A 16,199-nucleotide genomic window follows, 5' to 3' on the forward strand; every position below is an offset into this window, starting at 1 on the left:
CTGTGCAGAGTGATTGTACACCAGAATGGGTGGTCTAAACATGCGGCAGTTGACTCAGGCAGTGAAGATGAATCATTGTGATTATATTGTTATCACTAATCAGTCCCTTTGGCAGCATGTTTGTCATGCCTCGTACCTCACGTAAATTCTCCCAGCATGTTTGTTATGACAAGCATGTTTGTCATGACAAACAAGCCCAAAAGATATGATGAAAAAATAAATAAAACTAGAAAATTTCTAAAGAAATTTTGAGTGTGCGTGACTCTGGCCCCGTCTCCCCCATGCATTATTACTGACACTGCTCAGCAAATTCAGTACTAGAAAATTCCCGCAGAAATTTTGAGACTGACGAGTGGGCTGTTGCTGGGGGTCTGTATTCAAAAAGCACACCTCAAATAGTCATTTTTAACACGTTTGTTTAGACACAGGAGCAGCTTACGCGCTAGCAATTACCATTAGCATGTTAACATTAGCTTGTTGGCATTAGTATGTTATCCTTACCATGTTAGCGCTGATGCGCTAGCAATTAACATTAGCATGTTAACATTAGCATGTTACCATTAGCATGATAACATTAGCATGTTAGCGCTGATGAGCTACTAATTAACATTAGCATTTTAGCATTATAATGTTAGCACTGATGCGCTAGCAATTAGCTTTAGCATGTTAGCATGTTAACATTAGCATGTTAACATTTGCATGTTAACACTGATGCGCTAGCAGTTAGCATTAGCATGTTAACATTAGCATGTTAATATTAGCATGTTAGCGCTGATGCGCTGGTAATTAATATTAGCATGTTAACATTAACATGTTAGCATTGGCAATTATCTTTAGCATGTTGACACTGATGCGCTAGCAGTTACCATTAGCATGTTAGCATTAACATGTTACCATTGGCATGTTAACGCTGATGCGCTGACGCGCTAGCAATTAACATTAGCATGTTAACATTAGCATGTTAGCGCTGATGTGCTAGCAATTAGAATTACCATGATAGCATTAACATGTTAACATTAGCATGTTAGCGCTGATACGCTAGCAATTAACATTAGCATGTTACCATTACCATGTTAACATTAACATGTTAGCGCTGATGCGCTACCAATTAACATTAGCATTATCAGCATTATCATGTTGGCAGTAGCAATTAACATTAGCATGTTATCATAAGCTTGTTAACAGTGATACGCTAGCAATGAACATTCGCATGTTAACATTAGCATGTTAGCGCTGATGTGCTGGTAATTAATATTAGCATTTTAACATTAGCATGTTATCATTGGCAATTAGCATTAGCCTGTTAACACAGATGCGCTGACGCGCTAGCAATTAACATTAGCATGTTACATTAGCATTTTTGCGCTGATGCGCTAGCAATTAACATTAGCATGTTAGCATTAGCATATTAACATTACCATGTTAACATTAGCATGTTAGCAATGATGCGCTAGCAATTAACATGAGCATGTTTGCATAAGCATGTTAGCAATGATGCGCTAGCAATTAACGTTAGCTAAAGTTAGCAATTAACATGTATTTAATTCTTAGTGGCTAATGTTAATTAGCATTAATTTTAGCATTGGTTGCTAATGTTAGCAAATAGCATGTCTTTACAGCTAGCGTTAATGTGTTAGCTGCTCTGCTGTCTCTGTCTGCCATTTTACACAGACAAGTTCAAATGAAGTGCCAAGAACTACTAAAATGGCTGCCACTCAGCTTCTGCCTGCTGGCCCCTCCCCCCTCTTCTCCTTCAAGCAGGCTGAGGTTGCCAAGCAACCAGGACCAACTGTAATCAGGGGAGCAGTTACTGCACCTGTTAGAATGTCACTTAGAGACTGAGAGAAAATGCTGAGACCTCCTCTCGAACAGGAAGGATTTCTGGCCAAAACCGTATTTCCAATCATTGAACTGGCTTAACCACAAGCAGGATGAGACCTTCCTGATCGTCTACATAGTCGTTTTGTGTCGATAAATGAAGAAATGTGCCCTTGGGAGCAAGAGAGAGAAACGTTACTTCTGCTTTCCTTCCTCTCCGAAGAGTCCAGTACTCAGTCCTCATGGACCCTGGAGAGACAGTCCGCCACCAGGTTGTCCTTCCCTGCCCGGTACTGCACCGCAAAGTTGTAGGGCTGCAGGGACAGGTACCACCCTGTGAGACGTGTATTGGTGTCCTTCATCTGATTGAGCCATTGCAAAGCCCGATGATCCGTCTCAAGGCAGAACTGGTGTCCCAGCAAATAGTAGCGGAGCGAGTCGATGGCCCACTTCATGGCCAGGCACTCCTTTTCCACTGTGGAATACCTTGTCTCCCGGTCCAGGAGCTTGCGGCTGAGAAAAAGCAGTGGTCGTCTTTCTCCTTTCGTCTCCTGCAGTAACACTGCTCCAAGGCCAACCCCAGAGGCATCCGTCTGCAGTATGAATGGTTTTGAAAAGTCCGGGCTGTGGAGCACTGAGTCCTTTGTGATGGCCTTCTTCAGATCCTTGAATGCTCTGTTACAGTCCTCAGTCCATCTGACCTTGTTTGGTGCGGTGGCCTTAGTGAGGTCTGTGAGAACAGCTGCCCTTTCGGAAAAGCGTGGGATGAACTTGCTGTACCATCCCACCAGGCCCACAAAGGCCCGCACCTTCTTTTTAGTGGTGGGTACCGGATACCCATGGATGGCCTCCACTTTGCCCACTTGTGGTTTCACCATGCCCTGTCCAACAACATGGCCCAGGTAGTGGACCTGCTTCTGTGCGAATGCACATTTGCGTGGGTTGATCGTCAGGCCAGCTTGCTTGATGAGGTGGAGCACTTGTTGGAGGTGATCCAAATGTTCCTCCCAGGCCTGGCTGTAGATCACCACATCGTCCAGGTACGCCGCTGCAAATGCTGGCACGTTCCTCAGAACTTGGTCCATCAGTCGCTGGAAGGTTGCCGGCGCCCCCTGGAGACCAAATTGCATCACTTTGAACTGGAACAGTCCATATGGTGTTTTGAACGCCGTCAGTTCTTTTGTCTCTGGTGCAAGGGCCAGCTGCCAGTACCCTTTGCTCTGGTCCAGAGTGGTGATAATAGTGGACTTCCCTACTCTCTCCAACAGTTCATCAATGCGTGGCATCGGGTATGACTCGAACTTCGAAACTGCATTCAGGTACCTGAAGTCAATGCAGAATCTGAGAACCATCCTTCTTTGGGACGAGCACAATGGGGCTGCACCATTCACTTGTTGACACTTCGATGATGCCAAGCTGCAACATCAGGTCGATCTCTTTCTTTAGCTTGCCGACCAACCGCTCAGGAATCCGGTAGCTCTTCCGGCGTGGCGTTGCATCCTCCTTCAGGTGGACCTTATGCCGGACCATGGTTGTGAAGCCAGGTTTCTCTTGGAAGAGTTCTGGATCCAGCAGGGCTCCTATCTCCTATCTGCTGGTCAGGCCGGAGATGGGATAAATCCAACTGTTTGGAGTCTGGGTTGTTAGTTGGAAAAGATTGCTCTCTCTCCTCCTCTTCATCAAGAACACTAATGAGGAGGTGGTTCTGGACAGGCTGCTGGAACTCCTTCAGCAGGTTCACATGGAAATGCTGGTGTTTCTTCCCCTTATCAGGCATGAATAGCTCATAGGTAACCCTACCCAGGCGCCTTGTGATCTGGTAGGGCCCTTGCCATCTTGCCAACAGCTTACTGTCACTTGTAGGTAGCAACAGCAACACCTCCTGCCCGGGCTCAAAAGACCTGTCTCTGGCCTTCTTATCGTACCAGGTCTTCTGGTTGGCCTGTGCAGTTTTCATATGCTCCTGTGCCAGAGCAGTCATTTGTTCAAGTCTCTGCCTCATCTTGACCACATAGGACACAACATTCTCCCCTTGTGCACCTGGATCCTCCCAGTGCTCCTTCAGGAGGTCCAGCGGCCCCCTCACCTGGCGACCGTAGAGCAGCTCGAAGGGTGAGAATCCAGTTGAGGCCTGTGGCACCTCACGGTACGCAAACAGTAGGTAAGGTAGCCATTGGTCCCAACCGGAGCCTGTGTGGGACACAAACTTTCGCAGCATGTTCTTGAGAGTTTGGTTGAACCTTTCAACCAGACCGTCCGTCTGGGGGTGGTATGGAGTGGTCTTAATACCCCTGACCCCTAACAGCTGATAAACCTGCTGTAGTAGCTTGGAGAGGAAATTTGTGCCACAGTCTGTAAGGATCTCTCTAGGTATGCCTACCCTTGAAAACAGCTGAAACAGGCAATTTGCAACCTGTCTGGCCTTCACTGATCTGAGGGGAAAAACTTCTGGATATCGGGTGGCATAATCACAGATTACCAAGATGTACCGATTGCCAGAGGAACTTCTCTCCAGCGGCCCCACAATATCCATGCCTATCCTGTCAAATGGTGTGTCAATAATGGGTAATGGCTGAAGCTGGGCACGTGCTACTCCCCTTGGTGACGTTAGCTGACAGGTTTCACATGAGTCACAGAAGGATTTCACTTGGGTGTATATGCCTGGCCAAACAAACCTACTGGCAATTCTGTTCAAGGTCTTCTGAAATCCTAAATGGCCTGCCCATGGGATAGAGTGACCTAGCTCCATAACCTTGTGTCTGAAGTTATGTGGCAATGCTAAGGCGTCTACCTAACCCTGCCGCTGGTACAGAATGCCGTTTTTGATCACATAGGTGACCTCAGCTATACAGTCAGTCTTGCCCTGTTTCACACCCTCAACCTCTGAGACCTTCTGAAACCACGGTTTCAGTGTTTGATCAGCCTTCTGTAGTGCCGCTATGTCCAAAGGAACGTGAAAGTCTAATGGCTGTGCAGGCTTCACTGTTTCCGAGCCCGTCGTTACACCCGGAAATGCCAATATCTTTCTAACTTTACCGAAGTGCAGTGGCCAATAAGGCACCTTTCCCTATCTCGTAATTACAAGATCAGGTGTCTAATTTATTTTTTTTTCAAGTGAATGCAATACGCTTCTGTACTTCTTCTTCTTCGCTCACATAAAAAACTACAGGTGCACCGGCACTAATAGTCCCCGGTAATTCACTTCAGTTGTGGAGTTTTTTATTTGCAGCGCTGTTTCTTTTATTTGCAGTGGCATTTCTTTCTTTTATTTGCAGCGCTGTTTCTTTTTGCTTGCAGCGCTGTTTCTTTTTGTTCGCAGCGTTTCTTTTATTTGCAGCGCTGTTTCTTTTTGTTTGCAGCGTTTCTTTTATTTGCAGCATTGAGGGTTCCCGGCCACCATAGTTTTGTGTATGTGCGACAAAAACTCTGGGAGGAGTAGCGAGCCAAAAAAGGGCGGAAGAATAATAATAAGCGCGGTGGATAACATATAGTGTGCGCCTTGCACGCACACTCAATGAAACTAAAACAGAAGAGAGACATGTGTGAAGCTCTCACTGTGGTTTAAGTGTTTCCTGTTTACCATGGCAAAAGAAGGCACAAAGTGTGACTGGGCTGACGTAAACAAGAAATCTTGAGCATGTGGTTCATCTGTGGGAGAATTTACGTGAGGTACGAGACGAGAGTATGTGAGACAGAACATTGTGTTCAGTGAGATATGAAATATGGTTTTACCTGAACACTTGGCCTGGTACATTCTGTGTTAAGGACTTTGTACATAATGACAATAACGTACAATACATGCAGTGAACATCTATATGCATTTCTCTTCAATGGGGAGTTTTTTCATCATTTTGGGGTCAGGACAGAAGCTTGAACACAGTCAGAGTGACCTGAGTGCAGGGTTTGACCATGGCTTGTAGGAAGGAACAGCCACTACATGATAGCACCAGGGACAAGAACTGCTGGGTTTCAGTAAGGGACCCAGACCTGATCCTTGTGGAACCCTTGTTCATCTGATGGCTCACTGTGTTGAACACAGCAAACAAGTGCAGCATATTGAGGCCAGAAGAAAGGAAGTTCATTCTAACAGTGAAACTCCTGTGTCACTGCATGTTGTTCAGAGGGGGCACACTGGTGGGTGTCTTGGTTGTTGTTCTGTAATTCTAGCAACTTTTAAAATATTCTCATGGCCTCCTCACCTTTTGTATGCATGGTTCAAAATCTAAGAGAACACTGGTTCAGGTTTTAGATTTGCACACCCTTGTTCCTCTGACAACATCCTAAAATATCCAGGCTTGTGTCAAATCACCTATAATCAAATCAAGCTAGGTGAATGCAGAAAACACAGGGCTACAGTTTTAGTAAACTGTGTGGTTCACTGGAATCAACTAAATGAAGCTACAACAAACCCACGGGCAGGTTTTCTGTCTGAGCCTCCTCTCACACTATCCATATATACTATATACTCTGATATACGTTTTTGCATGTACTATATAATACTGAACACACTGTGTGTACACTCAGCACAGCTACCCTGAGCAACATTTGCTCACGTTTGCTTACTGTGGTCTCCATAGTAATGTATCTGACTACTACCACAACCTCAACCCAACTTTAACTGAGAGTTATTTTAGTTGCTTTTTCAGTAACAGTAACAGTAAGTAACAGTGTCTTAGCAAGATATAGTGAAGCTTTTGATAATACAGTATAGTTGGGCAGAAACCTCAGGAAGAGCCACAGAGGAGGGATCCCTCTCCCACGACGGACAGACGTGCAATAGATGTCACGTGTACAGGACAAATCAACACAAACATATTGTACAATTACAATGACTGACAAAATGACAATGAATCACAATGAATGATAAAATAACCACAGTAGCAAATATGGTAGCAATAATGACAATAATGATGCGCCTTGCACGCACACTCAATGAAACTAAAACAGAAGAGAGACATGTGTGAAGCTCTCACTGTGGTTTAAGTGTTTCCTGTTTACCATGGCAAAAGAAGGCACAAAGTGTGACTGGGCTGACGTAAACAAGAAATCTTGAGCATGTGGTTCATCTGTGTCAACAGTGTCTTAGCAAGATATAGTGAAGCTTTTGATAATACAGTATAGTTGGGCAGAACAGCTATCTAGCAGCCAAACAGAAGTCTTTGGTTTGTACAGGAGCTCTCGTGTGAATGTGAAGTAGGGTGGTACAGAAAAAGAGCTCAGAAATCCTTCTAGTTAAATAGTTAAAATGTTTCCTGGACAGCACTGGGTGCTGTTGAGCTGTCAATACACTGCAGACATGTGATATACACTAAAAGGCATTCCTTGTCCTCTGATAGGCTACTGTCCTGCTGTGATGTCATGAGTACTTGCTTATAAAAAGGGTGATGGGCTCAGCTGCTTTAAAAAGGCAAGTGTGGCTGAGAGTGCGTTTGAGCGTGAGCGTGTCCTGGAAAGAGACAGCAAGGCAGAGTGTGTCTGTGTGTGTTGTGTGTGTGTGCCACACACACAACCAGACGTTCAGAATTCAGAGGAAGGGGAAGAGGCACCCAAGACTTGCTGACAAACACATTATAATGATACATTGTGTTGTGGATGTGAAAGCGTCTGGATTATCAAATCACCGGATTGTGAAGCAGAGCAGAGTCTGGAGGTAGGAAAACAAACTGCAAATTTTAATGTATGCATATTTCTTCATGCATACACTGTGTTCTGGTGGGTGCATGCACTGTATATATATTTATACATGATACTATTCACACATTTTAGAATTATTAAAGCATTAAAAGTATTTCACTTATTTTAACAATGTGTTAATCTTAAAAAACAGTCCATGACGAATAAGGATAAACCTGACGTCTTGGTAGCATATGATCAGAGATTTTGTAAATGTGTTTACTGCATATGGATTTCAAACTCTGAAATATTTAAAAAGCATCACTCTTCTCTCAGCCTCTACAGGATTATAATCTCTAATCGAACCTAATTTGCAGACATAAATCAGATTGTTTCAGGTGTTTCTCAAATTCATTGAATCCAAACTAGCTTTCATCTTTAGAGTATATGGTTTATTTTATCAGGGCAAATAAAATGTTTTATGACTCACTTGTTATTAGAACAGTAACATTCTGCTCACAAAGTACGCAAAGACCTCCCTATCCACCTCATGGTTTGGTCTACTGTCCTTTAGTTTATTCTACTAAGCTGGGTGTTCTGTGTGCATGTGTATTTGTGTGTTTGCACATGCACTTTTGCCTGTTTGTGCATGTACTATTGTGGACATTTTTGTGTGTTTGAGTACTCGTATAATTACCACCACTAAGTTATCTTTGTCTAAATATTGTTACATCTAAGTCAATAAATCTCTTATAAATCAGCTTTCTGTGTGTGTGTTCATCTGTGTGAACAACTCATGCTGGAAGAAGAGCAGAATGACCAGAACTCCTTCCACAAGTTATTAGTTCAGGTAGCCACCTAGATTATTGATCTGATCGGAGGAGGGAGTGAACTGTCACAAGACACTATCAAAGGGTCGTCAGTGTGAAAGGGTTGCAGGGTCAAGCTTCATGAAGAAAGCAACATGTTACAAACATGAATAAAAGATTAAACCTTTCCTTTCCTCATTCCCCAGAGTTTCTGTGCTCTGTCGTCCAGCAGGTTCTCATGGATCGTGGCTGCTGCTGTGGTCCTGCATGATGTTCACTACATATATTATTAATGTCATTATTGCTACCATATTTGCTACTGTGGTCATTTTATCATTCATTGTGATTCATTGTCATTTTGTCAGTCATTGTAATTGTACAATATGTTTGTGTTGATTTGTCCTGTACACGTGACATCTATTGCACGTCTGTCCGTCGTGGGAGAGGGATCCCTCCTCTGTGGCTCTTCCTGAGGTTTCTTCCACCTTTTTTCCCTGTTAAAGGTTTTTTGTGGGCAAGTTTTTCCTCACTCGAACCGAGGGTCTAAGGACAGAGGGTGTCACTCCCTGTACAGATTGTAAAGCCCTCTGAGGCAAATGTGTTTTGTGAATTTGGACTATACAAATAAAATTGATTTGATTTGATTTGATTTGATACTGGACAGCGTTTGCTGCAATCCTAGTCTGTCAGGAGCAGACTAAGCTGTGTTTCATTCATTACAAATGAAACAGCCGTCTAAGCATCAGTAATAAACGATTGATTTTTAAAATGAGTCTGCAGTTAACTTTACAGCAGATCCATAATCCACACTCCAGCACCTCTGTTCTCTAAATATATATTTGTTGAATTGGAGACATTTTAGGCAATAGTATGACTGACAGGATACTAACACTTCTAATAATTATGCACTGTATGACTGTGACCACACTGTAAACCTTTGTTTATGTAGGGTGGCAGTTTATTCCACCTGTTAGATGATTGATGATGGAATTTTTTTTTTTTTAAATCATCCTGGTCCACCCTGGCATTTTGAAATGCATCCCAATATTCAACACTTTGCTCAGAGACCATGAGAGGACTGGACATGAATCAATGCGTCTCTCTTTACAGCTGGCATTAACACAAGTTTAAGTGTTTGGATTATGTTGGAGGAATGCCAACACACATATTAATCTAACTATGTATACACACAGAAGACCACTTAACTAAACAACCTGGGAGAAGTCAGCGGTGCATTGAAAAACATGAACTGTACATGCTTTTTCCTTGTAACTGTAAGAGCAAAACAAAAGTTAATAGGTAGCAACAGGTAGAATGCAAAACATTCTAAAGCTTTGCTTGCTTTGCAGTACTCACAGTATCATCCCTCAACTGGAATGGTCAGTATAATAGTGAAAGATCACCAGATGTCTGCTGTCAGCTGGACATTGCTGTAAAAAAGCCTTGATGCTCATCTAACCCACCTTCCATGTACGTAGGCGTGTGCTCATTTCAGGTCTTGCCAGGCACCTTTTTGCATGTCCTCATCTCTTTCTTAAAAAAGCACAATAATGCCCCAAAAATACATTTAAAATAATGTGTTCACTGTAAATTGGCTGAAAAATAGAGGCAGATGGTGAGCTGGTATGGACATGAGAAACATACATGCTATTACATCATAGCAGGACACAGTGCACAATGCTGACTGCTGAACTTGATGAACCCATGATAATACTAAGATAACACAAAGGCAGATAACTTTCTGTGTGAAAGAGCACATATGTTAATCTCTATAGGAAAGGCAGGCAGGGTCATGAGTTGACCTATGACCTATTTTCATGCAAAAGTACTGCTCCAATTTAGATGCAATTTGTTGTGTTTGACAGTAAGACACCTCCTTCTACTAATGGTGTTCTGTCTGATCATGTAAAGCCAGTTCAGGTATCTTACAGCCTGAAATGGACCCCACTCTTAACCTGTTATGAAAAAATCTGTGTTGTTTTGTGTATTTGGACTATAGATCATGGAAGTGAGCTCTGTCTCAGCACTGGCTAATCAGTCAGAGCACAGGAACTCGTCTGTTTTGCCAGGGAGATCTTCAGAGTACAGCGATGCAGAGCTCGTGCTGTTGGGTGTTGCGATGGCTATTCTGATTATGGCTGTAGTCTTTGGTAAGTCACAAAATATTTAATCATTTCAATTAGTTGGTGGTTTGTTGGATACATTTATTGGAGGATCGAAACTGAAGTATTATTTTTGCAACTTTTAAATGTCTCTTTTAGTTACACTACTCTTTTTTCCGTCCAGGTAACGTGCTGGTGATTACAGCCATCCTGCGGTTTCAGCGGCTCCAGACTGTCACCAACCTCTTCATTGCTTCGCTGGCTATTGCTGACCTCATCATGGGTTTGGTTGTGGTTCCCTTTGGCTCCAGTTACATCCTGCTGGAATCCTGGCAGTTTGGAAATTTCATGTGTGAATTTTGGACAGCGGCTGATGTGCTATGTGTGACGGCCAGTATTGAAACCCTGTGTGTGATTGCTCTGGACCGTTACCTTGCCATCACCTCGCCATTGCGCTACCCAACGCTACTCACTAGGTATGACCAAACATTTTGATCTTGAAGTAGAATAATTATTTATATAATATGATAATTATGAAATTGCATATGTTGGGCTTTGGTTTCACATTTTATGGTTAAAGTGGGGGCTGTGTCACTCCCTCGACACAACAGATAGGTACATAATGCAGAAGCCTCTACAGAGTTAGATAAGAATGTTGGACCACATATATCCTTGTCTGTAAGCTAATGACCATCTATGGACATACAGTAGTTGTGTTACTGTCCTGAGAGCATACAGACGAGCCAGAGGACAGCTTCTTCAGAACTGAGGGAACATCATGTCATGACAAGGATATGGGTAAATCCTCCATTGTCCATGGCCAAGCTTCAATAAACCTTTCACCCAAATCATCTTGGACTCCTGTGAACTTTCTCTGCACTGACTGAACTGACTCAATAAAAGTCTCCACAGCATTAGGCAAGGGATTGTATCATGGTGATTCCTTGGTGCCACCACTACCTACAGTGCCTTAAAAAGTATTCAGACCCTTTGAACTTTTTCACATTTTGCCACCTCACAACCACAAACTTAAATGCTTTTTTTAATTGAGATTTTATGTGATCGATCAACACAAAGTAGCACATAATTGTGAAGTGGAACAGAAATGATACATAGCTTTCAAAATTTCATTTTTCCAAAAATGTGGTGTGCATTTGTATTCGCCCCCCCCTGCATCAATACTTTGTAGAGCCACCTTTCGCTGCAATTACAGCTGCAAGTCTTTTGGGGTATGGCTCTACCAGCTTTGCACACCTAGACACTGAAATTTTTGCCCATTCTTATTTGCAAAATAGCTCAAGCTCAGCCAGATTGGATGGAGAGCGTTTGTGAACAGCAATTTTCAAGTCCTGCCACAGATGCTCAATGGGATTATGTGCTACTTTTTGTTGGTCTATCGTATAAAATCTCAACTAAATACATTCAAGTTTGTGATTGTGATTGTGAAGTTCAAGGGGTATGAATACTCTTTCAAGGCACTGTACATGTTTAAACTTTACAGCATGTTGTACATCTAGCCACACCCCAAACAATAATGTCCCAGTAGGTGTTTCCCATCTAATGTCAAAGACAAAACAAAAGCATAGGAGCAACAGTGCAGCATAACTTTCCACTTTATTACTCAGCATGGTCTTCTTATGGAGATTTGGTCCTCTAAAATGTGTGTAAAGTGTTTTTTTTTTTAGGGAACCTTTCTGATAGAAGCTCATCTCTATCAAACATACAACTTAAAGAGAAACTGCACAGATTTTACACAAATCAAATCAATCAAAATCAGGTCTTGAGTACTGCATATGTGAGACAGTTGTTTCAAGTTGTTGAGGTGTCAGAGGGAGCAGAGCAAAATCTGATAAATTTCCTTGAGTGACGTAACTTGAGGCAACAAGGGCGGAAAACTACAATTTTGAAAATGAAAAAAAGTCTGGATTTTGAAACTACAGAGAAATGACTGTTGCATTGTGAGTAATGTAATCAGAAAGTTTTGTCACAAAAGAAGAATGCATGGAACAAAAGATGATTTTAACCTCACATTTTCTTTATGCATGTACTTTCTCTTTGCTGCTGTCCAGGGGCCGGGCCTTTGCAGTGGTCCTCGGGGTTTGGGCAGTGGCTTCCCTCATCTCCTTCCTGCCCATCCATCTGAAGTTGTGGGTGTCAAGTGATAAGAAAGCTCTCCAGTGTTTAGCCAATGAACACTGCTGTGATTTCAACACCAATGCAGCGTACGCAGTGTCTTCCTCCATTGTGTCGTTTTACCTGCCACTGGTAGTGATGATTTTCCTGTACTCCCGGGTCTTCCAAGAGGCTCAGAAACAGCTGGAGAAAATCAGAGGGAGGGAGAGACACTTTTATAACTTGCATTACACTGCAGAGCTGAATTATCCAAATGATAGTCCTGCAATGAATAAACTCAGGACAGGAACTGAGGTGGGAGAACAAGCTGTGGGGGACAGACTAAACATACAGAAAATGGGAGTTATAGACACAGGAAAACACTCTGCTACAAAGCGTCTTAAGTTCTGTCTTAAGGAGCACAAGGCTGTGAAAACTCTGGGGATCATCATGGGAACCTTCACATTATGTTGGCTACCCTTCTTCATCCTCAACATCCTCATGACCTTCCTCAACTTGGGTGACATTAAACTGCTTTTCAGACTCCTTAACTGGCTTGGATACTCCAACTCAGCCTTCAACCCACTCATCTACTGCCGCAGCCCTGACTTCAGGCACGCTTTTCAGGAGATTCTTTGTTTGAGGGCTAAAGGTGGCAGTTGGGGAGAAAGAAGAGGATGGGGTTGGTGCAGGGAGAGAGTTTGTTGCTCCGAACCCCCTGGCAAGACAAATGGGAGCTCAGACCTGAATGGTGTTAGGAGGCTTAATGTTCAGCAAAGGTTAGGGTGGAAGGGCAGTTTTGAGAGCTCTATTCAAGACAGCTCACTGACTCTGGCTCCTTCAACTTCTTGCTGTGAACAGGTTTTAGAAGTAGCTCCTGGTTCTCTGACAAACTGACAGGCAAACACTTCTGATAATGGGAGCTGTAAGGAAAATCTGGCTTCTGTTGCACAACCAATTACTGTGGACTTTACATTGTGTGTAATATGTGTGCATAACCAGAAACATTCAGTTTGATTAAGCTCAAAATGTTAGTTTTGGTTTGGAATGACTCAACCTTTTGGTCTTTTTGATTTTAATATTGGTCTTTAATAGTACGTTATGTGTGTTTTGGTCAGTGTTACTGAAGTTTTACTTGTGATAACTCTTACTCTTTGCTACTGTAGTCAACTGTAAATCACAAAGGCAGACCTCACATCAACAATACAATGTGCAAAACACACATCCTGAAAAAAATTATAACCAGACAACAAACACAGAAAAAGCATTAGCAAACACCAAACACGAGCTTCACCAAACTGCTGTAAGATGGATAACTGTATATGTTATCCGATAACATATACATGATATCAGTAGATTGTAATGGATAAATAGGAGTGAATTATAAGAGGATTCTGCTGTTTCTGTTGATGTTACATGTTTCACAGTGAACAGGTGAAAACCTTTTCACTTATTCACTGTGATGTAATGACTAAATGATGAAAAATATTGCATTCCAAAATGTTTCTTCAAAAAGTGGCTGTTGTTGATAAAAATAAAAAATAAAGTAATAAAATAAGAAGATAGGTAGGAAGGTTAGGAAGAGGCAGGTCATGCACTCCATGCACCCTCATGACTGCAGTTCACATGACATAATGCAGAGATATATTACACCAACTGCTTACCACCAGTAGAAGATTCAGATTTAATGAATTTACTAAAATCACATTTGATTTGATTGACAGTGACAGTAACAACCCACCACCTGTCAACAGATTCTGATTGTACTGGTGTGTGTGTAGCCACACAGTATAAACAGCGAGAAGCTCTGCATGTAAAATAACCAAAAAGTAGATAGATAAAAAACAATGTGTTGTTGTGTTGTGGGAGCCGATCACTCAAGAAGCTGAAAAAAACGTTTTTATGGCTCATGGCTTTTAGATATTTAAATAAAAGGAGTATTCTTTCAATATACAGCCACAAGGCAAGAAGCACAAGTAGAAATTTAGAACCATATCTGTGCTAATTATTCATCCAGATAAAAGCTCCATGAAATAGAGATTTTAAAAAAACATTTTGTTTATCCTGTAGCTAGAAGTCTTATTTACAATGATAAGATCATCAACATTGCGCCTGGTTTTTATTCCTTCCTGATAAACCTCATAGCTGGTCCAAAATCATTTTCTGGTGTATATTTGTATATCAGATAAACATCTAAGACTCAAACTTGTGACTATCATGCGGTCGCTTTCGTTCATCATGTATTACCTCAAACTATTTTCCCTCTCTATCTCTCTATCCAAACATCAGCATCTACCCGCTCATTCCTTTCATCCAGCCTGCTTTAGCTCTGTTATAGTGAACATCTACATGACAGAACTTCATTATCATTTTCATCCACAGTGTACACACTGTAAAAACAGATTACAGCTCAGATTACACAGAAGTTACAGTTTTCTTTTTTTACATTAATCACAAACTTGGTTGAAGGGAAAGTGTGTTATATTTTTTATTTGCTAATCCAGAGAGATAATGATAAAGTATCCCACCTACAGTTAAAATAATCTCTGCAGCCCTGCTTTCATATGTATTGAGAATTATGTAATTTGTAATAAAAATGACACCTTAACAGGGGTCAATAAGTGGCAACTGTGTACTGTAAATGTGATCTGCACATGTGTGTTTATCTGTATGTGTGTTTTGTGTATTTGTATTTCTGATGTGATATTAATGATTTGTACTTTTTAAAGCTTGAAACATGCCATTGAATATAATTTACTGTAATGTCTTGGATAAACTAAATGTTTTGGTATTTTTATTTCAGATTCTAGTTCTCCAGAAAGAACAAATGTGTTGTTCTAATACGTGTTTTGTATCATTTGTTCTTCCATGTGGACATTGGATCACAGAGCTTGAGCAGCACTGAAACACATGAGTCTACACTTATGTTATAGTCGTGTGTCCGTCATGAGATACTGAGACAAATCTGAAACTTCCTTTGTCAAAACTCAAGGTTAACTGTGATAAATGTAGCTTTTGACCAGAGGAACAGATTCTCTTTTCTACCTCCATCAGACTCACATGAATGTCATCTCATTTCTGTAAACATTATTGAGCTGTTGTATATTTTTGTGAGGGGGGGGGTGTCTGATCTTAATCTGTCAGAAAGATACTGTTAACATAACAGCAGACAAATGATGATACAATCCATCTACTAAAATAACATTCAGCCAAACAAACATGATCACTTAGCTGACTGTGTGATTGGTTGTAAATAAAATTAGACTTTTTCTTCAGTTATTAAATAAGTGTTTTTTGGTTCAATTGACAGACTTCCTTCTTTTAAAAAAAGCAGTGCAGAGGCATTTTTATTAGACTAGATGCTAATTTAATCCTTCCTGTAAACAGTGCCAAGTACAGCAGTGAAAAGTTTTCACCTTAGCACTGGCACTCACTACCAATCCATAACGGCATTAATGATCTGTTCGAGTGGCCAGCTGAACTACAAACTGGCAGAAAATGAGCTGCATGCTGTTGACCGAGCCGAGCAGTCATCAAAAAGATCTAATTTTTAAAGAAAATACAAGAAACGTCCATAACTGTGATGGTTTTGCCAAACTTTGCCTCAAAGGATTCTTTGTCGACATGTTGAAATGTGATTCTGCAACCTTTTTAACCAACCCATGAGACAGAGACGTTTTGTGCTTATTCAGTCAACCAAGTTGGTCATGAGGACTCGGCTTGCCTGTTTGCATTATAGTTAAAG

General features: G+C 41.6%; 1 protein-coding gene across 2 annotated transcripts; it reads left to right on the top strand.

Annotated features, from left to right (window-relative positions):
* The first annotated feature begins 7,236 nt into the window (after nt 1-7,236).
* On the top strand, nt 7,237-15,738 carry LOC104933049 (beta-2 adrenergic receptor). Of its 2 annotated transcripts, XM_027273914.1 has the most exons (5): nt 7,237-7,468; nt 9,590-9,710; nt 10,240-10,390; nt 10,527-10,818; nt 12,412-15,738. In XM_027273914.1, the coding sequence occupies exons 3-5, from the start codon at nt 10,243-10,245 to the stop codon at nt 13,349-13,351; spliced, it is 1,380 nt and encodes a 459-aa protein (XP_027129715.1). In that variant the 5' UTR covers nt 7,237-7,468; nt 9,590-9,710; nt 10,240-10,242; the 3' UTR covers nt 13,352-15,738. The 2 variants fall into 2 exon arrangements, with proteins under 2 accessions (XP_027129715.1, XP_019108643.1); XM_019253098.2 differs by lacking the exon at nt 9,590-9,710.
* The last annotated feature ends 461 nt before the right edge of the window (nt 15,739-16,199 follow it).

The sequence above is a fragment of the Larimichthys crocea genome, chromosome XXII (genome assembly GCF_000972845.2).
Source record: "Larimichthys crocea isolate SSNF chromosome XXII, L_crocea_2.0, whole genome shotgun sequence".
Lineage (NCBI taxonomy): Eukaryota > Metazoa > Chordata > Actinopteri > Sciaenidae > Larimichthys > Larimichthys crocea.